This window comes from Fukomys damarensis, unplaced genomic scaffold, assembly GCF_012274545.1.
Source record: "Fukomys damarensis isolate Sample0158 unplaced genomic scaffold, DMR_v1.0_HiC HiC_scaffold_15, whole genome shotgun sequence".
Lineage (NCBI taxonomy): Eukaryota > Metazoa > Chordata > Mammalia > Rodentia > Bathyergidae > Fukomys > Fukomys damarensis.
The window spans coordinates 21,403,029-21,429,612 of NW_022900927.1; the positions used below are offsets into that span (position 1 = coordinate 21,403,029).

The following is a 26,584-nucleotide window of genomic DNA, read 5'->3' on the forward strand; positions in this document are numbered from 1 at the left end:
TATATACATACACACACACATATACTTTTTGTTTATGGTTAAATAATTTGCCTTTTTATTTCTACTGATTTCTTCTCAAGTTTCTCTCAGAGCCAGTAGGACTTCATTCTTTTCTGTTCATTGTCATTGCTCTGGAATTCAGAGATCCAATTTGTTATGTAAATTTTAATAGATTACCTAGATTCGATCACCTTATCACTGGTGATTATAAAATGATTTTTTTGCCCAATGTTTAGTAGAAACAGAGCAAATCATTTTAATAGTATGGTTAATTACACTGATTGTTTCAATTTTTAAACTTTTCGTTTTTTAAGTAGTGTGTGTTTGCAGTATCTAATGATTACGTTCCTTCTGGTGGGGTGGTACATGTCCATAACACATCTTAATTTAATAAAAAAACGTAATTTCTAACTGTGTATTATGCAAAGTTGATGGGCTCCACTTGATAGCAGGCATTATGAGAAAATAAGGTTTAGGTGTTCCAAGACAAGATCAACGTGAACACGGACCATATTTACACATTCAGGTGATTTAATCTTATGATGCAATAAAGCCCATTGTATCATGTCTCAGAAATGCTATTCGGCTTTGCTTCATCACTGTGAAATAAGCCTTTGAAAACATTTTGAAGTCAAAAGGAATAACCAATATTGTCAGAAACTTAGAGATTATTGCACAAGAGAAAACATTTAGGATACTAATGATACGGGGCTTGAGGAAAACTTGCTTGTAAGAAAAACGAATGCTACCTCCAAACATTAAGATCGCTTTGCCATAAAAAATTATGGATTTGCTTTTCTTTTTATAACTGCCTTACATGTATATTCATGTGAAAGTTTCACGGCATATACATATATATATATGTAAAAATATATAACATATACATATAACATATGTACATAACATATATGTTTCTTTATTAAAATTATATATTTATGACAGTACAAAGTATTTAAAATTTTTTAATAGAAAAATAGAAATGAAAGGGACTATTAAAAAGAAACAGTATGCTTTACATCACTTTATAATATTTTAATATGTTTTAATTATTGATTGATGGACATATTTTTGTACATATGAGGCACAGTGTGATATTCTGATTTGTGTAAATACTGGCTAGGGATCATCTGAGGGTATTTAGCATATCCATCATCTTAACATTTTTATCATTTATGATAAACCTATTCATATTTCTCTATTTTAATGGCATTATTGTTGATTGCATTTATCATGTTGTACCGGTCTTTCTAATGGTAGAGTTATTACTTTTACTTTAACTACTTTTTTATTATATTGGCAAATATTTACTTCTTCTAATAAGTGATCTAAAAGTCTTATTCCTAGGTTATGCTACCTAGTAGTTAAAAGGGTTGTATAATTCAGAATTAATGTTTTATAATAATGTACAGATATATCTTAAAATAAATGAATAATTATATTCAGTCCAATTCAAACATTATTTAAACTGCTATGTTTTTTCTTCTCTAATGTTAATTACGTCTTGATTTTTGTATTTCTATGCAAAATTTTAAAGCAAATTTATTCTTTATTGAAACAATTTTCAAAGAGATTAATGTGTCTTGATTTCCAAGTTTTATGTGTAGCTGAGCATTTTCACATGTAATAATTTACATTATGTCCTGTAACAAAATCCAAGTAAAAATTTCAAAAGATCAGTTCCCAAATTTTGTATTTATTTCAACTTTCTTTTGAAATCTAGTAACATTTTCACAGACTGTTAAAATACCATCTAATTTTGAACAAATAGGTTGGATCCAATCTTTATAAAAATAACAGTACTGGTAAGTATTTGTCATCACAAAAAAGAGAAAATTGGAATATATTTACCTATAAAAACGTGCAATATTCACTAATTTATTTTTTAAAATACTTTTCTTAAAATACTGAATCTGAGGGCTGGGGATTTAGCTCAGTGGTGCTGCTGCCTTTCTTACAAGTCCAAGTTCCTGAGTTCCATCCCTGGTACTAACCCCACCAAAAAAACCCTGAACCTGAAACAATTTATTTAAACAACTAGTTGGCATATCATCATACACTTCTTATATGCTTCGCTTCCTTTCCCTTTTTTCTCTTCTTCCTTCTGATAACCTTCTAACAGATAAAACACACTATAGGTTGAAGGCTATGAAAAATAGAAAAAAAATGGAAATGAAGTGTTTATAAATGGGGAAGAGAGGAGGGGGCAAAGGGAGGGCAGGAATAAGGGGAAAAAATGAGAACCAAGGCCTGTCATTTAAAGGTACAAGAGCCCAATAATGAATGTAACTGTACTGTATACCTAAAACGTACCAATAAAAGAAAAAAGAAAAAAAAAGTTTTTGGATTATCATTGGCCAGTAGGCTGTGGTTTGCTGCCTCAAGGAATAAATTATGGCAAAGTCCCAGAAAATGATAATATACTATTTTATGTGACAAGTTATAACAACTGCTTCTGGTAATGCCTGTTAATCTGCATAATTGCATTCACCAAATTAACAACTTGGTATTTGCTACTGGTATTTTCCCAATGTTTTCCACTAAATGGGCCATAACTTGAAAGACAGATGTAATTCAAGTAGCTACCTAATTCAGCTGATTGACTCATCACCTCTTGATATGCATCGGTGTTAGAGAAGGTAAATTGTTGAGTTAGATGGGTATGAGGAATCAATCACTTATTTGTTTCTCAGGTCTTTGAAGATACTGTGCTCTGTAGTTTTTCCAGGTAAAACAATGTTTTAGATTTATTGTTAGTGAGGTATATACTTGGCTTTCTGTATTTTAACTATCTGCTCAGGAAAATTTTACTTATGCACAAAAATCATTGTAAACAGACTAGCACATAATCACTACTTATCAACAAAACTTCTTTCCACTCTGTTTTTCTCTACTCTCACTGAACATAGATTAACTCAGAGATGAAGCCACACAATCCTTGAATCATCTACATTTCAATGACTTCACTGGACAGTTTTTTTTTCTTGGCATAAGAACATGGGTTTTTTGAGAAAGACTGGAGGAAGATTTTGATATTAATAGCAGAGTAAGACCCTTCTGCAGAAAACATTCTTCATGGGTTCTGGCTCTGAAATGACTGAAGTCTGAATTTGATGTGGAATTCTAGCTCTACTATAATGGTTGACTTATTTGTGCTTTTCTCCTTTTAGAGTCCTTTCAATTATACAGACCAATGAGGTACTTAAAAGCATAGCTATCTGTTTTAGCATTTAATAGTTCTGTGATGTTCTCCATTACTAAAATGCACCATGCAAATTTGACTACTACTTCTGCTTTATTGATCAATAAGTAACCAAACACAATTTACTACCATCAGTTAAGTGCTACAAAATAGGGTCTTACTTACCCTTATGCATCCTTTCCAATGAAGTTCATTTTAATAAACTATCTCCATGTCAGGCTGCAGGTTGCCATACTTTTTAAAGCTGTTAGGAAGCCACCTTGTGGATATGTCAATATTTTTAGGGAGGGTTTTCCTCCGGTTACATAGAAAGCAGATATGTACAAGAATCAAACATGATGAGCCTGTCTCCTGTCACTAACACCCTACATCTTAGGATTGATTTGCTGCATTAAAATAAAAGTATTTTAAAATTATAGCCTTGAGCAGGAGCCTGAGCACATCTGCTACTTTCACAATCACTAGAAATGTATATCTCTGTTCAGTATTTACCTAAGTAATTATTCTCACATATTTTTCTGGCATTTGTCAGCATAATAGGTAAATTACTGCAATACTGTTTGTATTTATCATTTTGTTTGAAGTTTGATTTTTTTTTTGCAGTAATAAGGACTGAGCCCAGGACCTTCATATTCATTTATATTCTCAGCCAATTTATATTTTTATTCTGAGACAAGTTTTTCCTAATTTGCTAAGGTGTATAAGGTAGGCTCAAACTTGGGGTTCTCCTGCAATAGCCTTCCAGGGGCTGGGTTTACAGGCGTGAACCACCACAAGGTTTGACTTTTTACTTGGCTCCCTATGTTGTACTGGTGTGGCTATTTATTAACAAAGAGATGGTAAATATTTGTGGGTATGGGGAAAGAGGCTATCCGGAATGCTCTTTAAATTGAACTATGACATCTGTAGTCATTAGTGCCTTTGAGCAACACAACAGTACAATAGGACACACAAGAAGGGATAACTTCTGCTGACGATGAATTCCAGTATGATTTTTTTTCTGGAAAAATCAAAATTACTTGAAATATCTGTTTATCTGTATATTCACCTAATACTCATCATCCTCAAATGCCAATCAATGAATTGTCAGAAAATAGATCTGGCAAGGATGTAAATTCAGCTAACATTGCTATAACATATGCAAAATAAGAGCCTACATTTGCTTTCAAGGTCAACCAACATCAGGATTCAAGACAAAACTAATTTATTTAGGACAATCACAGGACTGGTCATGGAAAAGCCCTCGGAGTCTTCCTCACTGAAAAATTATAAATCTAAAAAGCATTATTTTAGGCAAATCCACAGAGCTTAATACCATTGAAGACCAAGGAAACAAATCCATGAGTAGCAATTCATTCTTCATGACCATTCAGCTCAATAATTTACCCTTCATAGTACAGATGAGTTCTAGAAGATGACAGTGATCCCATCAGCTTAATTTGATAGCATTTATCTTTCAAAATGTGGCCCATTTACTGAAAATAGCTGGGAAAATTCAGTACTAAATATCAAGCTATTGATTTGGCGCATGCACTTTTATAGTTTAATAGATAATAGCAGAAGCATTTTTAAATCTATGATTTTTGCCATGACTCAAGATAAGAATTAAAAGCCACACAAGTAATTTTCTTTCTTTCAGATCCTCAGTGTGGTTAGAATCAGCCTGCCCACACTAGGGCACAAATACTACTTTCTACCCAGTACAACTTATTTGATGTTAAATTTCATGAAAATGTCTTTCCAAGGGATAATACTTGAAGTAATGAACCATGATATTCCATCTTTTCACAGTCACAGACTTAAGATACCTCAAGATGAAATAACTAAGTCAATATTGCCCCTCCCCCTTAAAGGTCAGTTTCATGCAACTACTGTGCTACCAAATGTATCAGCCATGACTCTGAGCTGCAATTTTCTATAATATTTCTACACATCTTTTATTATCTCTTGTTTTGTATTATTTTGTCAGAGTTTTTTTATACAACTCAAGTTGGAAGATAAAGATATTTCTCTGTAGGCAAAAAGGTGGGGTTATTTCCTGAACTAGACTATAAAAGTATTATCTACCAGAAGGTCCAGACCTGACAAGTTATCTGGCAGCCTCTTTAAAATATTAAGAATGTCCTAAGATTGAGCTTCCAAAGGTGTAACACAGGCCAGCAGTGTAGTACTATCCATGCGGGCCCTCTCTTCATACTCATGCTGGGTGTTGGGAAACAAATGAAAATAATGAAGCAAACGAAAATGCAGAGATAAAAGATCCCATATTAACTGATTTCATGTATATGAAATTTTCAAAGAGGAAAATTTATAGAGAAGAATAAACATAATTGTGGTTATCAAGACTTTGGTAGAAGGAATTATGCAATTATGGTCCTTGCAACTAGTTAAGAGTCTTCTGTTGAGCTCTGCAAAGCATCTGCATTTGACGGTTTTCATTATACAGATTGTTCAGCAGAGGACTAATAACCTCTACCTTGCTCATTTGTTCCTGACGGTACACCCAGGGGAAGCAGTATAGTTAAAGAATATAGCTCTCCGCAGAAAGGAATATGTCCAGTATTCTTTTTAGGCAATGAGCAAGAAAACCACAGGGCATTATATGAACCTATTTTGGAACTTCAAGATCCCATCCTGATCATTTCTGGAAAAAATGTAAATTTTACCTCTAACCGAAAATCCAGACAATCCATTTGTCATGCCTTCTACCCATACCCTGAACACAAGGAGCATTATTGTTTAAGCTTCTGTGTTGGACATTTAACTCCTCAGTGCATCATCCAGGCCTACTGGGAGGTGTCTGGATCATGGGGGTACAGCTGTCCTGAAAGAATCAATGCCTTTGTATAAGATTGATGTTTAGTTATTACAGGAGCTTGGCCTCTTTCTTCTCTTCCATATAAGCTCACTTGCCCTTTGATTTTCTATCATGGGTTGAAGTTGCATGAGTCTCCAGGAACACACCAATAACTCTTAAGATATTCGCCCAGCAAACAAAGTATAAAACAGTCTGTATCTGCCCATGAGTGACTATCCTGAACAATAATTAATAATTGGCAGGGAGCAGCCTCACGACGACGATGACGAGGACCAAAGGGCCACCTAAGCTTTGGGAGTAGCTCCTGGCTGCTCCAGAAGAAACTGCTGAAAGCCCTGGTGCGTGCAGTGCAACCAAGCTGCATCCTACTGAACCGGGGAAGAAGAGAGGAAGAAAAGTTGGCCCAAATCGTCTCTCTTAACTCTGACTTAAACATGACAGCAATCTGAAGAAAGACTAACAATGCCTCCTCGGAGGAGTCCACTTAAAGCACTTAAAGGAGGGAGCTACCAAACGTACTCAGCAGCCTGCCTCCCGTCTCGCCTTTTTATCCCGTCTAGGCTCTTGCAACTTTGGTAGGCTCCGCCCCTGTCCTGCTCTCATAGCATATTTGAAACAGTTTACCCCTATTATTGATTTGTGATTCTTGTACGCCCTTAAACATCATCGCTGCAGACGGTCTACAAAGGCGTGGGTTTCTATGCCCAACTCCAAGCTCCATGAGCAGAGATCTCTTTATCACCGTAGCCCTGCAATATAGCCTTGCAGTTTACAAAGAATAGGCAGTGCTTTTATTTGTAAAATAATCCTTTGAGTGGAGAGTAGTCTTTAAATCTTTGAAGTTTCTCACATGATTTTTTTTTCTTTTGATGATTTGAGGTACAGTGAGCAGAACAGAAGCAGTAAAGAGAACTTTGGAAGAGCCGGATCTGTCCAATGCTGAAGGAATGGAGGACCAGTTCTTCTTACACTAGGGCTTTCACGGGAGTGACTGTGGACCTCATCAAACACGGCTCTTCTATGCAGAGGCTGGTGGAGGGTCCTGAAGGTCTGAACCAGTAACAAGCTTTCCAGTGACTCCAAGAACCTGGTTTCCAGACTGAGCAGCAGGGATTTAAAAGGTACTTCTAAAATAATCTGTGCTGAGCCTTTGCATTTCTAACCCACTCAGTTGGTTATTCTGTAAAATGTAATAAAAATTAACTAGAAAGATAAAATAAGAAGGCAGAAGAAATACAGGCCCCAGTGTTTTTTTAGCTTGTTTTGGTGGTGGTGGTTCTGGAGTTTGAACCTAGGGCCTTGTATTGAGCTACATACTCAGCCCTTTTTATTTTTTATTTTGAGACAGGAGCTCTCTAAGTACTCCAGACTACTTGAATTTGTGATCCTCCTGCCTCAGCCTGCCAGAGTGCTGAGATTACAGATATGGCCCACCTCCCAGTGGTGGTTTTGTCGCTAGATTCAACAGACTTCAATTACTGTGGCACATTGTTGTAAGAGTTCCTAAATCCTTAGACTTGCTGTCCATATTTGCATTATCATGGGTAGGTGACAAACAATTCAAAGCTCATATTGGTAGCCCTAGGCTGGATGACCATGTGTCTTTTAAGAATACCGTCAAAGAGGAAGACAGGGCCTCTAATTCTTCCCACCTAAGATAAGAGTCACTCAGATCTACTGCAAACATGGCCTTCTGTCATTCACAGCTATATCCTTCCCTTTTTTCTTGGTCACATTCCTTCTAGTTTAGGAACCCCATGAACTTGTCTTCTAATTTTATTAACAATTGATTATCTCTTTTCTTGTCATTCAGGTATATGTATCTTTTTGTATTTTGGTAAAGTACACTTAATGATCTTAGAGTATTATCTAAATTTTAGAAATATTACCAGTAGAGAAAGTGAAGAAACGTATGTAACATTGTGAGCCAATGTAATAAAACCTAAGGCTCTCTAGAAATTAGTTTTGATTCTTTTAGGTATGAGAATCAATTTGCTTAAAACACATCACTCATGTTAAATCTCTTAATTTTACTGTCATTGAGTTATTGTGAAATAATTTATGTATTAAGAAGCTTGTCCCAGGCTAAGTATTCAGTTTAAGTATCACTTCTTTTAAGAACATTGCTGGTCATTTCAAGGCAGTTGATTTTTTTTCTTTTCATTGAGTTTATTGGCACATTCTAGGTATACAGTACAGTTACATTCATTACTGGGATCTTGTACGTTTACATGATAGGTCTTGGTTCTCATTTTTTCCCCTTGTCCCTGCCCTTCCTTCACCCCCTGCTCCCCTCCCCATTTACAAACACTTTATTTCCATTTTTTTCATTTTCTCATATTTTTTTCTTTTCCCTTATTCTCTTTCCCCTACCCTTCCCACTTTCCCTACAACTTTAGCCCTTTTCTTCCTATTTCACATTGTTAATTATCTCATTAGGATTTTGTGTACTATTATAGTTTTTCACACCAGAAAAACTATTCAGTATTTACACATGTGTGACTTATTTATTTCACTTAGGAGTATATCCTCCATATGTATCCATTTTCCTATGAATGAATCTAATTTCTCATTCTTTATGGCTGAGTAGTGTTCCATTTTATAGAAAATCACATCTTCTTTATCCAGTTTCCAACTGAGGGGCAAATGGGCAGTAGCTATTACCAACTGTGCTGCTATAAACATAGGTGTGCATATATCACTGTGATATGATTCTTTTAATTCTTTTGGAAAGATACCCAGCCGAGCTATGGCTGGGTCAAATGGAACCTCTAGTCCCAGCTCTTTGAGGTATCTCCATATTGATTTCCACAGTGGTTGCACTAGTCTGCACTCCCACCAACAATGAAGAAGGGTTCCTTTCTCCCCACGACCCCGCCAACATTTGTTATTGTTTGATTTCTTAATAGCAGCCATTCTTTGTGGGGTGAAGTGGAATCTCAGAGTTGTTTTCATCTGCACCTCTTGAATGACCAGTGATGTGGAACATTTTTTTATATATTTACTTGTTGCTTTTATTTCCTTGTCTGAGAAATGTCTGTGCATTTCAGATGCCCATTTTTGAATCAGATCTTTATATTTGGGGGGCTGGTTGTTATGAGTTCTTTATATATTCTAGATAATAGTCCTGTGTCTGAGAAGCAGCTGGTAAAAATTTTTCCCACATTGTAGTGTTGATGGTTTCTTTTGCAGTGCAGATGCTTTTTAATAAGATGAGCTTCCAGTTGTTGATTCTTTCTACTAGTTCCCATGCTACTGAAGATTTGTTCATAAAGTCTTTTCCGATGCCAATGTCTTTGAGAGTTCTGCCTAACTTCTCTTCCAGCAAGTTTAGTGTTTCTGTTTTAATATTTAGATCTCTAATCCACTTGGAATTTGGTTAAACCTAAGTGTAACTAAGTGTATGGTGAAAGATAAGGGTCTAGTTTTAATCTTTGGCAGGTTGAAATCCAATTTTTCAAATACCATTTATTAAAGAGGCCATCTTGCCTCCCATGAGGATCCCATGAGTATCCTTTGTGAAAGATGAGGTAGCTGAGTACATCTCGAGTTGTTTTTGTATCTTCCAATCTGTTCCACTGATCCTCAGATCTGTTTCTTTGCCAGTACCATGCTGTTTTTATCACAGTGGCTTTGTTAGAATTCTTTATAAAAAGATGAAAGTTCTCACTTATGGAAATTATAAAAATAAATACAAAACAGCTTTTTTCCTAAGTAAAGTTAGTTGATATTACATTATATGTGGAAAATAATTACATAAAATTTTCTTAAGAAAACATTAAGAGGAGCTACAAGAAGAAACTATAAAAATCAAGCATTAACATACAATAAAATCTCAGTAAGGAAAATATCATGGTATAAATGCGTTATGATATGATCATGTCAAACAATAAACATTCCAGATATATATCCAATTATATGTAATATATGATATTGAAGGCAAATCATAGGGATGAAAATGGACATTTAAAATAATATTACTTAGGGCTGGGGATTTAGCTCAGTGGCACCTTGTCTGCCTCCAAATCATAAGGTCCTGAGTTCATTCCCCAGTACCAAAAAAAAAAAATTAAAATTAAAAAAATAATAATATTACATAGAAATCAATAAAAATTTTGGAAAAATTAAACATAAGACCATTTCTTACAACATACATAAACTCTAAATGGCTTAGGAATGTATAGGTAAAATGACACTGAATAATATTAAAAGACAATATGGGCAAACATCTTTTATAATCAGATACAAGGAAATAAATAGTGACAAAAATACAAAAAGAGTAAAAATTGACACTTTTGAGAACACAAAAGTGAAAAAACAAATAAAAGCTTATTAACAAAATCATAAATACTGTCACAGTAGGAGAAAATATTTGCAACATATATAACAGATGAAAAGATACTAGTGACATATGATGAATCTTAGAAGTATATGAATAAATAGGAAAAAAACCTAAAAAATTGTATGCGTAGAAAATTATAAATGTGTAAAGATATGTCATGGGCTTTTCAGTTCATGAAATTATATTTAACTCCACACATATAGAAATGAAAATAGAAATGGTTCTCATTTATCATTGCTTACACATTAGACAGCCAACATCTTTTAGCTACAAAACCCTCTCTGGTTTTAAAGGATGTTAAGAAGCAGGAACACTATTACACTGTTGGTGGGAATTGATAGAAGATACATCAACAGCAATTTAACAATAGCTAACAAAATGTGTATAGGGTTTACCTTTGATTCAGTAATTCCAATTTTAGGAATTTATCTTATATGATACCTTCAATGTTATGAAACATGTTTTACCAAAATACATATGCACGTTTTTATTTATTGGTACACTTTTTAATTGTCAGAACAGGAAGTAATCCATAAAGTGACATGTAAAACAGTGATTAAACCTTTCTGCCTGAGTAACAATATTCTTGTGATTTGTCAAAATGACATACAGAGGGGCAAAAGGAGAGGAATGCAGTGTATGTTCTCTAGGACTTTTAGAAAATATGGGATTGTTTTTTTGTGAATCTACAAGAAGATGATACACATGAAGGGAATGGGTACTGTTCAGAAAGAAATGCCACACAAATGTTACCATGGAAAAACTGGAAGGATCTACAATGTTATCCAGCATGTTGTTGGTGCTGTTGCAAAAATAAAAATGAAAGGCAAGATATTTGCCAAGAGAATGAATGTGCAGATTGAGCATATTAAGCACTCTAAGAGTCGAGATAACTTCCTGAAACACATCAAGGAAAGGGATCTGAAAAAGAAGGGAAGCAAAGAGAAAGGTGTCCAGGTTCAGCTGAAGCATCTGCCAGTCCAGCCTGGAGAAGCACACTTTGTGAGAAAAACTGGGAAGGAGTCTGAGCTGCTGGAACCTGCTCCCTACAAATTCATAGCATAAAATGGGGTGGGGGGGTGGCTCTGCCACTCATCACCTGATCACTGGCTTACATTCTAGGCCTTTTAAAGAAGTTTTTAAAGGGCCTCCCAAGCTATAAAATTGTTTTCCATAATTGGACACTTGCAAGGTCCTGACCTCAGAGAAACAAATACTTGGAGCAGACTCTCGTTGCACCTAGTTAGCCGTGTCAGGTCTTTACTCTTCAGTGTTTTTCTTGCTGAAAGGTGTTTGGTGTTGTGCAGGTGTATACCCAAATGACCAAACATTTCTAAAATATTCATGTTGGCTTGAAGACCCTATAAAACATCATGAAAATGATGTATCAAAATCAATGGAAGGTGGTGTATGGCATTTTAGTTAAATAAATCTTCTAAAACAAACAAATAAGCAAAAGAAGCAAAGAAAGTGTGATTAAATAAATTATGGCACATCCTCAGAAAGCAGGGCTATGAATTATAAAGAAACTTGAAATGTCCATGCATTGATTTGGTAAGTTTGCAAGGATATAGTGTTAAATGAATAAAGCAAAAGGGAACAAGGTACTTGTATTTTTAATTTGAGGTCATTTGGCCTATAATAGGGCTTTTCCACTTTATACTCTCCCTTTTGATAGCCACTTAAAGGATTATTCTTCTTTATCCTTTTAAGTACTGAACTATATATTTTGAAAGACAAATGTGTGGTAGGTAATCCAATTTTATCACATTCTATATGAAATCTCTGGAATCATACTTAGAACATACAAAAGTGTGTGTGTGTGTGTGTGTGTGTGTGTGTGTGTCCATAGCAAACATTTCTGCAACATGAAATTTAAAGTCCTTTAGGGAGTGAAGTTCCTGGATGTCAGGCACCCTGAGTATTCTTTGTTTTTATTAGATATTTTCCCATAGGCCAGAGAAGGTATACATTCTTTGCACTCTAAGATTTGGTTGTCATATTGCACTGTATGTAGTGCTTAGCAGGGTTTACAATACCTTAGATAAATGAAGTGTAGCAATGATGCTGAACTGATAAGCTTTCCTAATAGCATGCAATAAATCAGTAAACATAATTTTATAAGCAACAATTACTTCAGGCATGTACCTTAATGCAGAAGGAGATGTTTAGGAAGAAGAACGGACAAGCAGACTCTGCTCACCAGGATAATAGGTTATGTATTGAAGTACAAAAAGTTTTCCCATGTCTGTATAGGATTTGTTAAAGAGCTGTTAAACTAGTAAATGTTAGTGGTGTTTTTCACTACTTTGTACATTTTATTTGTAAGTAAAGTTGAACGATTATAAAAAAATAATAATGTAAAGCTAAGAAATATTTTAACTTTTATGTGATATAATATCCAACAACATTAAATATAATTGCTTTAATTTCCCTGTATTCACACAATCTCATACTGTGATTTGTTTTTTCTCACTGAGTTTATTGATACATTTTAGGTATACAGTACAGTTACATTCATCATTGGGATCTTGTGCCTTTACATGACAGGTCTTGGTTCTCATTTTTCCCCATACCCCTGTCCTCGCTTTACCCCCTCCTACCTTCCCTATTTACAAATACTTTATTTCCATTTTTTTCATTTTCTCATATTTTTTTCTTTTCCCTTATTTCCTTTCCCCTACCCTTCCCACATCCCCTACACCTTTAGCCCTTTTCTTCCTATTTCACATTGTCAATTATACCATTAGGATCTTATTTACAATTATAGTTTTTCACACCAGAAAAACTTTTGTATTTACACATATGTGACTTATTTATTTCACTTAGGAGTGTATCCTCAAAATGTATCCATTTTCCTATGAATGAATGTAATTTCTCATTCTCATTTCTTTTGCTTACAGTGTGTCTTGTGGGAATGAATGATATGAATGATTGTTAAAGCAGAACAAATCAACAGTTTAATATGAGGGATTTCTAGTATAAATATAATTTAGTTAAGTATTTCCATCAATTTTCCAGGATTTCAGGAAAGAATATTTATTGTTTCACAGCCAGCTGAGTGTGTTAACCAATACCAGATATCGGGGCACTATTCTATGAGTTTATGGTATTAGTGGAGATGACCAAGTAGGAGATCTCTAAAGATTATTTCCAATCAAACCATGTTTAATCCAGCAAGTACTCTTCTTTGACGTACATTTCTTCATTTTCCTTGTATATCTTTTCTTGTGTCTTTACTACTTTTAAGACCTAGCAAAAAACCAAAATGCTCAGATATGTCATTTTAGAAATGCCTGTGGGTAACACGAGAAAGAACATTCATTTTCTAACTGCTGTGATATCTTGTTTCAGGATCTTAATTGCAGAATCATGGAATGAATTCTGTGACCAGATTTGTGGACAGTATTATAAGTTCATAAACCAAGGTACTGCTGTACTTTGGGTTTTTTTCTGTATTTATTTTTAATGTGTTCTTTCTACAAAATAATTTTAGTGGATGGAAATGATTCTGTTAAATCCTCAGTGCCAATTTAAAGTGGCTTTAATTATTTGTTTTGATGATGAAAGAAAAATCTCAGAATTTTTCCATGCATGTATCAATAATTAACTTTAGAAGAAAATTTATATAATTTCACTTTAGATTAGAACTTTCATGAAAGCTTCTTTGGAAACTTTTACAAAACTGTGTAACTACAATTATGACTTCTGAAATAGCCTCTTTTAATATGTCTCCCTTCTCAAATACAAGCCCCAATACATTCTGTTAGATTTAATTTTGCTTATCCCACATAATACATGCAAAGCATTGAGAAAAATGAATCTATATACATATATACCAATAGATATAATTATTTTTAGTTACTTGGTTGTTTGCCTAACACTTAAATATTATGTTTACAGGACTAAGTTGTCTCAACTGCTGAGCTACCACATTTGTGAGTGTGAAATTTATTATATACTCTTACTTTTTTTTCTCTACATCTTGCTGATTTAAAATAAACTTATACTTTAATCTATACATCAGGAAATTAGCAAACAATATATATTAGTAATAGAAGCATATTCTACTTCAGCAGTTTTCCCTTATTGCTTATTTAGTTATGTACTTTAAAATTAGTTTTACTAAATTTAATCTTTTAACTTTTCCTCCAACTCTGTTAATTTTATCTTTCCTTTCACTTTGCATGTCTTTTCTCAAACGGTATCTTCAATTCAGTTTTTAATTCTTTTCTTTCAAAACGCTTTATTGTGCATACCTTTCAGTCAACCATAGTTTTTAAAAAAGCATAAGTAGAAGAAAAATGTTTAGAAGGAAGTAACAACTCCAATAATTGCAGTCAAAGGTGTGAGATTGAGAATCCTCGTGAGAGAAGCTAATTGTTACATGGAAATATGTGAAAACCAGTATAGTTAACCATAAAAAACACTTAAATGTCCGGTATGTTAATCTTTGATTCATTGCATAAAAAATACATATAAACAAATTCTGGTGATTGACCTGGACAAGGATTACTTCTCTTATTGTGTATTCAAAATACCACAGGTAATCTACATTGCTGTACATATGTAACTTTGAATCTACCTGACACTGTCATTAATCAGGAAATGATATGCCATCACAAATCTTGTATATTCTGCAGGAAATAAGTACTTTATGGGTCTTTTAATTATTCACATACATAATCAATATCCATTTTTATTAAAATATAAGAAGCAATGCTTAAATATTCTATTAGGAAACTATAAACATAAACTATTAATATTAGTACCATAGTCATCTGTAAAACATAAACATTCCTTAACTCTACCCGAAACATCACTCTTTTTTTTTTCTTTTATTGAGTTTATTGGTACATTTTAGATATACAGTACAGTAATATTATCGGGATCTTGTACCTTTACATGACAGGTTCTGGTTCTCATTTTTTTCCCCTTGTCCCTGTCCTCCCTTCACTCCTTCCTCCCCTCCCCATTTACAAACACTTTATATCCATTTTTCCATTTTCTCATATTTTTTCTTTTCCCTTATTCCCTTTCCCCTATGCTTCCCATTTTCCCTACACCTTCAGCCCTTTTCTTCCTATTTCACATGGTCAATTATCTCATTAGGATCTTATGTACTATTATAGCTTTTCACACCAGAGAGACTATTCGGTATTTACATATGTGTGACTTACCACTCTTTTAACTGTGATTAAGAGATATTGTAATCATCACTGATATTTTTCTGAAGTTTTTTTTTAATCATTTAGATATGGTAAGAGCTAGAGAAACTATACAAGAGCATAGTGTTTATCATTGCAGGTTTAACTGCTGACACACATGTGAAAGTTCTGTTAATTATCTCTCGGCTTTCAAATTGTTAACCTATGTCTAATCATAATGACAGACACACTAGTAGATACTGACTTTATGACCCTCATGTATTTTTCTTTGAATATTCCCTTTTTATAAATTTTTATATTATTGCATGTATACCTCAGTGTCTAGATACTGCAGTCAATGGGAATAAATCTATTTCATGTAACTATCATGTAACTCAAGTGACTATGCAAAACATTAAACAAGTTCAGAAATTGTAAAATGTCAAATATTGGAACAACTCATTAAGAAATAATATGTGAAAATGAGTCGTAGATCAACGTTAATCAAATTGAGGTGCTACATCTCAAATAACTAATAAACCTCTTAGAAAATCGTAAATAGGACTTACTTCACTTTGGACAAGTGAAGAATTCCTAGCATTCTTCCAAATATGACTAAAATTGAAACTACATTCATTTTGGCGAACTCTAACTTTATTTGAGAAAATATTTGTACATTGGAAAGGTTCTAAATATTAAAGTTCTATGCATGAAAAGGAAGAAAAAATTCTTACTTGTGATATTAGTTTTATTTTCTATAGCTCTGACAGGACAAAAAGAAATGAAGAATCAGTCAGGGGAGATAGAGTTCATTTTGCGTGGACTGACAGATGATCCTCTACAACAAATTGTGATTTTCGTGTTCCTGTTTTTCAATTACATCTTGAGCCTGACAGGAAACTTAATCATCATTGTCCTCACCCTGCTGGATCCCCGCCTCAAGACACCCATGTATTTCTTCCTCCGAAATTTCTCCTTCTTAGAAATCTCCTTCACAACAGTCTGCATTCCACGGTTCTTGACAAGCATTCTCACTGGAGACAAAACAATTTCTTACGATAGCTGTGCAACTCAATTATTCTTTTTCTTTCTATTAGGAATTACAGAGTTTTACCTGCTGGCTGCCATGTCCTATGACCGCTATGTTGCCATCTGCAAACCACTGCACTACCCAAACATTATGAACAGCAGAGTGTGCCACCAGCTGGTGCTCAGCTCCTGGGCAACTGGATTCTTGATCATCTTTCCCCCTTTGCTCTTGGGACTCAAGCTGGATTTCTGTGCTTCCAAAGTGATCGATCATTTCCTATGCGACACTTCTCCCATCCTGCAGCTCTCATGCACAGATACACGTTTCATAGAATTGCTGGCTTTTATTTTAGCTGTGATGACGCTTGTTGTCACATTGTTATTAGTGGTCCTCTCCTACACATTCATCATGAAAACCATTCTGAAATTCCCTTCTGTTCAACAGCGAAGAAAGGCCTTTTCCACCTGTTCTTCACACATGGTTGTTGTCTCCATTACTTATGGGAGCTGTATCTTTATGTACATGAAACCATCGGCAAAGGAAAGGGTGACAGTAACTAAAGGGGTAGCTGTTCTCTATACTTCTGTTGCCCCTTTACTCAACCCTTTCATTTACACCCTCAGGAACCAACAGGTTAAAGAAGCTCTCAAGCATGTGCTTCAAAGGCTTTATTCCTTTCCAAACAAAGAAAGAGAAATTATACACAAATAATATGCTGTAGGATTATGAATGATAGAATTGAATACAATCTTCAATTACATTAGTTCTCATTCATACCATTTCTCTGCTTGAGCCTTTATATCACATTAGCTTCATTAAGTCTTTTTTGCTTCTCTAGGCTTTTCTTTCTGAGGTATTCCTAATACCTAGGAGAAATTTATATTTTTAAATAAACAATGCCAAATTCTATTTTTACCTAGAAGTGTCACTTCTCATAAAACATCATACTGCATGCTTTAATCAAATGAACCTTGCTAGATATACTTACTTTACTACTTCAATATATGTTTCCATGGCTTAGCATGGCATCTACTCTTAAATATTTTGTACTGCTAAGATTATCAGAGACACAGAATATCATATTTCCTTTATAGTGAAATTGATGTTGTGATAGAAAATAAGTAAAACAGCTGGGGATTTAGTTCAGGGGTTCTGCTGCCTGCTTCTCAAGTGCAAGGTCCTCAGTTTGATCCCGGGTACCAAAAAAAACAACAAACAAACAAAAAATGGTGGGAGGGGTGGCAGGGTGACAGACTGAAATCTGAGATCAGTGGACTGGAAACTTCCACCTATCCACACCAAAAATAATAATAATTTTAAAAACCATAAAATCTAGGGCTGTGGATTCGGCTTAGTGCTTCCACTGCCTGCCTTGCATCCCAAGGGTCTGAGTTTGATTCCCAGCATCAGTAATAAAAATAATAATAATAATAATAATACAGAAAATAAGTAAAATATGACTTTGAAAGATCAAAGTAACCTTCCAAATGCAATCATGAACTATTAAACAGAATATTAAATTCAAGGTTGCTGTGATGACAGAACATATGCAATAAAAGGATGTTCTACAGAAAATTTCCCCCTGAGTTATGATAATTAATAATAAATTATTTGTAAACATAAGCAGCTATCATTTTCAATACAAATAGTTTAACCTCTGGGTTTGTTTCTAATTATGATATTGCTTTATTTACTGTAAATCCTATGAGTTATACTAATTTTTTAAAAATTCAATGTAGGGGCCAGGGATTTAGCTCAGTGGTTCCGGTGCCTTCCTCACAAGCACAAGGACTCCAGTGTGATCCCTGGTACCAAAAAAGAAAAAGAAAATTCAATGTATATCTTATATCTGTATTTGAGGTGATTTTATACACCGAACCTTTATATACATTTTTATAATTCTACTTGTGTTAATTTTCACCAAGTTTATTATGTATGTCTTGAATCAAATAACAGTCATATTAACCAATGCATTAGACAGATATGTACACTTGTATAACTAATTTGGAACAACATGCCTAATTTTTTACTTTGCTTCTCTGCAGTCATTCCTCTGCTGTCAACCTACCTCCATCTACTACTGAATCCAAGTATCCAGTGAAGTTCTTTTGGAGACTATACATTATTCTTTCCTTTTCATAAACTTTATATAAAAGAAAACTCAAATTTTGAACTTTGTATGCAGCTTCGTTTGGTCAACAAAATATTTCCATATACCTATACTATTGCTTGCATCCATAGTTTGTTTCTAAAGCTACCATGTTTAATAGCATTTACTTCTTATTCCAAAAATTTAGTGTTTTTATTGCCTGAAGAATTTTTCCACAGACCAAATCTTTTACATTCATCTGTGTGAAAAGTGAGCTCATTAGAATCCCAACCCTGAAGCCATGTGACATTCCATTGTGTCCTGCTGAAATCAACTATTTTCCAGAGGGGAATTAATTTTGATTGGTTGTCCCCTTACGTCTTGTGGATTCTAGTCCTCAATTCCCATTCTCCAGGTAGAGGCACTTCAGAAATTTTCCCTGGAGGAAAATAAGCATTATTCCATATCTCCTTGCTCCCTTTAAGGGACAGCTTCAGCTGAATCTTAATTCACTCACTGTATTTGCTTTGTAATGCAGCAGGGTTCAAGATTCTTAAAAAAAAAAAAAAAAAAAAAAAAACTGGGTGTGACCAGAGCAAACACTTCAGCAACATAAAATTTAAAATCCCTTAGAAAAGGATGTTCCTGGATGGCAGCCACCTTGATAATTCTTTGCTTTTATTAGATGTTTTCCCCCAGGATAGAGAAGGAATATATCCTCCAAGCTCTAAAATTTGGTCGTCTCATTGCACTGTATGTCCCGCTTAGCAAGGTTTGCAGTTTCTTACACAAGTGAAGCGCCATATATTTTAGCAAAGAGAGTGAACTGACAGACTTTCCTAATAGCATGAGATAAATCAGTCAACATAATTTTATAAGCAACAATTAGTTCAGGCATGTACCTTAGTGCAGAAGGAGATGTTTAGAAAAAAGAATGGACAAGAAGACTCTGCTCACCAGGATGATGAGTTAGGTATTGAAGTACAAAATGTTTTCCCATGTCTGTATAGGATTTGTTAAAGATGTTAAAGTACCAAATGTTACCATGTTTGCTACTTTGAATATTTTCTTTGTTAATAATGTTCAACGGTTACCAAAGAATATGATCATAATTCAAAGCTGAAAAAGATTTTAGCTCCTATGTGATGTAATAGCCAACAACATTAAACATAATTGCTTTTATTTCCCTGTGTTCACATGATTGCACACTGTGATTTGTGCTGATTTTTCTTACAGTGCATCTTGTGGGAATAGATGATATGAGGGATAGTGACAGCAGAACAGATAGGCAGTTTAATATGAGGGATTTCTACTTTAAATATAGTTTAATTAAGCTTTTCCATCAATTTTTACAGGACTTCAGTCAAGCAGAATGTTTTGCTGTTTCACAGTCATCTGATTGTACTGAAGAACTCTGGACATTTGGGTACTATTCTTTCTATTACTTGATGGTTTTAGCTGAGATGGTCAAGTAACAGATCTCTAAAGTTTGTTTCCAATCAAACTATGCCTAAGCCAGTACTCTTCTCTATGTGATACTGCTTCCTTTGCCTTGTCTAATATTTCTCATGTTTTGACTCCTTTTAAGACCCATCTGAAAATCTAAATACCCAGACATCTCATCCTAAAAATGCCTGTGGATAACACCGGAAAGAACATTCTTTTCCAACTACGTGGTACCCCGGTTCACAAACTTAATTCCAGAATCACGGAATGAATTCTGTGACCAGATCTGTGGAAAGAACTAAGTTCGTGCCCTGAGGTACCACTGTAATTTGTGATCTTTTGGTAGTTATTTTGAGTGTGTCTTTCTAAAAAATGACTTTAGAGGCTGGAAATGATTCTGTTAAATCCTCAATATGTAACATAGGCTCTAACATAGTGCCAATTTGAAATAGCTCTAATTATTGTTTTTTAAAGTACCAAATGTTACCGTGTTTGCTACTTTGAATATTTTCTTTGTTAATAATGTTCAATGGTTACCAAAGAATATGATCATAATTCAAAGCTCAAAAAGATTTTAGCTCTTATGTGATGCAATAGCCAACAACATTAAACATAAGAAAATCTAAGAATTTTTCCACACACGTATTAGTAATTATTTTCAGAAGAAATGATTTATGATTTGCCTTTAAGTTAGCATCCACACAAAAGCTTCTATAGGAAGATTTACAAAACTGTGTGACTGTAAAATCATGACTTCTGGCAATAGCCTCTTTGAGTCTGGTACTCTTTTCTGAATGCAAGCCCTAACATATACTTTTCAGCTTAATTTCACTTGTCCCATATAAGATATGAAAATTGCTGAGAATAATGAATACAGATATCTCAATCGATATGAAATGTTTGTATGTCATTTGATTGTTAGCCTGATATTTAAATATTATTATTTTGACAAGGCTCATTTATTGTAGCTATGTGCTACCACTGTCGTGAGTGTGACATTTACCAAATACTCTCACTTTTTCTGTAGATCTTGCTGATTTAAAATATGCTTTAATATGTACTTTAGGAAATTGGAAATATTTACATATGAGTAAGAGAAGCATATTCAGTTTTATCAGATTTCCCTTACAGCTTCTTCAGATATGTATTTATCTAATTAGATTCTATAATTGTGATTTTTCAACTTTTCCTCCAACTCAGTTTACTAACTATAATTTGTGTAAACTTCTATTACTCTTTTACCTTGCATTTCAGTTTACATTTCCTTTCTCAAAAGAGATCTTCACTCCAGTTTTTAATTCTTTGCTTTTAAAATCCTTTATTGTGCATTTCAAGTGATGAGTTGAGTGAGTGAAATCAAAACTGAGTTTGGAAATCCTCATGAGAGGAGCCTATGTATCATACACAGATTGCCCTTTGAAAAATCTGAAAACCAGTAACGTTACCCACAAAAAAACACTGATGTGTCAGGTATGTTAATATTTCTTCCATTATATTAAAAAGCACAGATAAACAAATTCTGTCAATTGATCTGGGCAAAGCTTCTTCTTGAGATCATGCATCTATCCTAAATACCACTTGAACTATAGATTGTTGTATAAGTGTAACTTTGAATCTACCTGACAACTGTCTGTCATTAATCCAGAAATGATATGCCATCTCAAGTCTTGTATATTGTACAGGAAATAAGTCATTTTCCAAGTTTTCAGGATCCTTTAATTATTCACAGACATAATCAATATCCATTTCATTGATAGGAAAGTAATCTTATTAGAATATCAGAACTAAATTTTAAGTATTCTATTAAGAAACTCTATAAATCTAGGTTGTTTATATTACTAGATAATCATTTGTAAAATATAAAGAAATATTGATTAATGTTACCTGAAACATCACTTTTCTAACTGTGAAAGAAATTCTGTGGTTGTCACTGTCATTTTTTCTACAGATTGTTTTTAGCATTCAGACATAGTAAGGGTCACAGAAACTATCCAAGGGCATCAGTGTTCATCACTGAAGTTAGAACTGATGACCCAGATTTGATTGAAGGGGAATGGGGACAAAAGTAGAAACAAGATATATCATGCGCAGGTTCACATTCCCAAGGATGAATGTGATCACAATGTATACCTAAAATGTACCAATAAATGCAATACATTTAAAAATTTTTCTACTTTCTACAGATTGTTTTTAGCATTCAGACATAGTAAGGGTCACAGAAACTATCCAAGGGCATCAGTGTTCATCACTGAAGTTAGAACTGATGACCCAGATTTGATTGAAGGGGAATGGGGACAAAAGTAGAAACAAGATATATCATGCGCAGGTTCACATTCCCAAGGATGAATGTGATCACAATGTATACCTAAAATGTACCAATAAATGCAATACATTTAAAAAAAATAAAGTTCTGTTATTTATCTTTCAGCTTCCCAATTATTCACTTAGCACCAATTCAATCTGATCATAACTACAGTCACAGTATTAGATATTCACTTTATGACTCTCCTGTGCTTTGTCCTCTTGAATTTGCTTTTTTAAGAAAATTTTATAGTATTACAACATATACCTAAATTGCTAGTTCCTATAGCTACTGGAAATAAGACCAGTTCCTATAAATACCTTGTAACTCAGGTGACTATGTGAGTTATTAAGTACATTCAGACTGATACATTTCAAATATTAGAACAGTTTATTAAAATACAGTATTTGAAAATGTGTCATAGATCAACACTAATCAAACTGAGGAGCTGCATTTCAAACGACTAATAAACTTTCTGTGAATTGTTAAGTCTTACTTCACTCGGACAAGTGAGGAACTTCCTAGCATTTTCACAAACACAACCGATAGAGTTGGAGACATGTTCCTTTTGATCAACCCTAAGTCACTTTGAGAAGATACCTGCACATTGGTAAGTTTCTAAATATTAAATGATCTATGGATAAAAAGAAATAAAATTGTTTTCTAACTTGTGATATTGACTTTTTGTTTTCTATATATTTGACAAGACACAAAAGAAATGAAGAACCAATCGGGAGCGATAGAATTCATTTTGCTTGGACTGACAGATGATCCTTTACAACAAATTGTGATTTTCGTGTTTCTGTTTTTCAATTACATCTTGAGCCTGACAGGAAACTTAATCATCATTGTCCTCACCCTGCTGGATCCCCGCCTCAAGACACCCATGTATTTCTTCCTCCGAAATTTCTCCTTCTTAGAAATCTCCTTCACAACAGTCTGCATTCCACGGTTCTTGACAAGCATTCTCACTGGAGACAAAACAATTTCTTACGATAGCTGTGCAACTCAATTATTCTTTTTCTTTCTATTAGGAATTACAGAGTTTTACCTGCTGGCTGCCATGTCCTATGACCGCTATGTTGCCATCTGCAAACCACTGCACTACCCAAACATTATGAACAGCAGAGTGTGCCACCAGCTGGTGCTCAGCTCCTGGGCAACTGGATTCTTGATCATCTTTCCCCCTTTGCTCTTGGGACTCAAGCTGGATTTCTGTGCTTCCAAAGTGATCGATCATTTCCTATGCGACACTTCTCCCATCCTGCAGCTCTCATGCACAGATACACGTTTCATAGAATTGCTGGCTTTTATTTTAGCTGTGATGACGCTTGTTGTCACATTGTTATTAGTGGTCCTCTCCTACACATTCATCATGAAAACCATTCTGAAATTCCCTTCTGTTCAACAGCGAAGAAAGGCCTTTTCCACCTGTTCCTCACACATGGTTGTTGTCTCCATTACTTATGGGAGCTGTATCTTTATGTACATGAAAACATCGGCAAAGGAAAGGGTGACAGTAACTAAAGGGGTAGCTGTGCTCAACACTTCTGTTGCCCCTTTACTCAACCCTTTCATTTACACCCTCAGGAACCAACAGGTTAAAGAAGCTCTCAAGCATGTGCTTCAAAGGTTTTATTCTTTTCAAAACAAGGAGAAAATATTTATACACAAATAATATGCTGTAGGATTATGAATGATTGAATTGAATACAATCTTCCATTACATTAGTTCTCATTCATACCATTTCTCTGCTTGAGCCTTTATATCACATTAGCTTCATTAATTCTTTTTTGCTTCTCTAAGCTTTTCTTTCTGAGGTATTCCTAATACCTTGGGGAAATTTATATTTCTCAATATACAATGCCAAACTCTATTTTTATCTAGAAATGTCACTCCTCTTAAAACATCATACTGCATGCTTTAATCAAATGAACCTTGTTATATATACTTCCTTTATTACTTCAGTATATGTATTCATGGCTTAGCATGGCATCTGCTCTGAAATATTTGCACTGCTAAAATTATCAGAGACACAGAACATCATATTCACTTAATAATGAAATTGACATTGTGATAGAAAATAAGTAGAACACATAATTGAAAAGAGCAACGTAACCTCCAAGAGCACTCATAATTATTATGAACTTTTAAATAAAATACTAGATTTAAGCATGCTGTGGTGAGAGGAATAACGTATACAATAAAAGGATATTCTGCAGAAAGTTTCCCCATGAGATATACGATAATTATAAAGAAATTATTTGTAAACATAAGCCACTATTGGTTTTGGTGCAAATAATTTGACCTCTGGGTTTGGTTCTCATCATAATATTACTTTATTTACTCCAAATCTTAGATGTTATACTAATTTATGAAATATCAATTTATATTTTATATCTATGTTTGAGCAAATTTTATATACTTACCATGTAAATTAAATTTTTGTAATTCTATTTGTTGCCATTTTCACCAATTTTATTATGTGTGTCTTTTGTCAAATAATAATCATCCATTTTATGCAATGCACCACAAATATGTACACTTTTATAACTATTCAGGTAGTGAACATCATAAAAATTTTTGTCTTTGCTTCCATGCAGTCATTCCTCCCCTGACAACCTACCCCCATCTACCACATAATCCACGTATCTACTGAACTTCTTCTGGACACCAAATATTAGTTTTGCCTTTTCAGAAATTTCATATAAAAGAAACCTCAAAATTTCAACTTTTTATCTAGCTTTTTTTGTTGAACTTAATGTTTCCACATATTTATGCTATTGTATGCCTTCATAGTTTGTTTCTAATGCTCCTATGTTTTGTAGCATTTACCTCTCATCTTCCAATAATTTAGTGTTTTTATTCCCGGAAGAATTTTTCCACAGACTGAATAATGTACTTTGGTGTGTGTGTGTGTGTGAAAAGTGAGTTAATTAGAATCCCAACCCTGAAACTATGTCCTGTTGAAATCAACTGTTTTTCAGAGGGAAATTAATTGGAAGTGTTTATCCCTTTATGTCTTATGGATTCTAGTCTCAATTCCCATTCTCTGGGTAGAGGCACTTCAGAAATTTTTCCCTGGAGGAAAATAAGCATTATTCCATATCTCCTTGCTCCTTTTAAGGGCCAACTTCAGATGAATCTCAATTCATTCGCTGTATTTGCTTTGTAATGCAACAGGGTTCAAGATTCAGTCTGTTTTCAAAGACCTGACACAGTCAAAGTTTGAATGTTGCTGACATAATTGAGGAAATGCAGAAATTCTTCAGGTTGGAGCCCTGAAGAGATGTTTATAGGACATGTTAGTGGATAATGATAGGTAGTTTCAGTAACTTCTAAGAAAATGCTTACCAATGTTCTTAATAGAAAGTAGGTAGTTCTTAGACATTTAGTAAAAAGCTTACTATGGTTGTCACATTAGCTCACCAGCCTGCCTATGAAGACAACTGGAGAACAGAAGCCTTCACCTATCTTCTTACTTAAAGATTTTGTAAGGTACTCTTATTGACTAACATTATTCAGAATCCTGAGTAGGAGTCACTGGGACATGACTTCCCTTAAAGTCCCATGATTGCCCTTAAAGAATGTAATATTTACTTGACAATATAAAATTCAATGTAGGCTCTTTGAAAATAACCAAAGTCAATGCCTCAGAAGATGTAAATCACTGCTTCTATAATTGATTCTATTCAGAGTGATATCAGTGCTGGTTACAGGTTTGAAAGGAAGAGATACATTTTGTATCATCTCAGTTGATTTGCTGTCATTCTGTAAGACTATTTTGATATATGAATGCTTAAATCTATGAAATGCATTCATGTTATTTCAGATTTTTTGATAACTATGGTTCTACAGGGCACATTCGATAGTTTCTGGTGGAGGAAATTATTAGAAAAATGACTACCTGAGTCAGGAGGATTGCTGTGAGTTTGAGATAGCCTGGCCTACCTAGTGAGTTCCTGGTCAGTCTCAACTACATAGTGAGACACTGTCTCCAAAAAAAAAAAAAAAAAAAAAAAAAAAAAAAACCAAACAAAGACTACCACACATAAAGAAAATATAAAATACATTAATTTTGCTGAGCTAAATATGTTTAGATTTTAAAATTTGTATCTCTATTATGTTCCAGAGATTAACAAGACATCTCCTGCAAGTTCTAAGAAAAATTATTTACATTCAGTGAATCTCAGAGTTTAAGATGAAATCTA

General features: G+C 34.1%; 2 protein-coding genes and 1 pseudogene across 3 annotated transcripts; all 3 read left to right on the forward strand.

Annotated features, from left to right (window-relative positions):
• Nucleotides 1–7,557: 7,557 nt before the first annotated feature.
• Nucleotides 7,558–11,424, forward strand: LOC104876690 (annotated as a pseudogene).
• A 4,851-nt stretch (nucleotides 11,425–16,275) lies between these two features.
• LOC104876689 (olfactory receptor 6C6) lies at nucleotides 16,276–17,247 on the forward strand. Its single transcript, XM_010644853.3, has one exon. It carries the CDS (start codon nucleotides 16,288–16,290, stop codon nucleotides 17,245–17,247), a length of 960 nt encoding a protein of 319 aa, XP_010643155.1. The 5' UTR covers nucleotides 16,276–16,287.
• A 5,844-nt stretch (nucleotides 17,248–23,091) lies between these two features.
• On the forward strand, nucleotides 23,092–26,276 carry LOC104876688 (olfactory receptor 6C6). 2 transcript variants are annotated; one of them, XM_010644852.2, is made up of 2 exons: nucleotides 23,092–24,005; nucleotides 26,258–26,276. In XM_010644852.2, exons 1-2 carry the CDS (start codon nucleotides 23,092–23,094, stop codon nucleotides 26,274–26,276), a joined length of 933 nt encoding a protein of 310 aa, XP_010643154.2. The 2 variants fall into 2 exon arrangements, with proteins under 2 accessions (XP_010643154.2, XP_033619401.1); XM_033763510.1 differs by lacking the exon at nucleotides 26,258–26,276 and having other exon boundaries at nucleotides 23,092–24,051.
• The last annotated feature ends 308 nt before the right edge of the window (nucleotides 26,277–26,584 follow it).

Coding starts and splice junctions, on each gene's coding strand:
- LOC104876689 (XM_010644853.3), top strand. CDS start 16,288: ATGAAGAATCAGTCAGGGGAGATAGAGTTCATTTTGCGTGGACTGACA.
- LOC104876688 (XM_033763510.1), top strand. CDS start 23,092: ATGAAGAACCAATCGGGAGCGATAGAATTCATTTTGCTTGGACTGACA.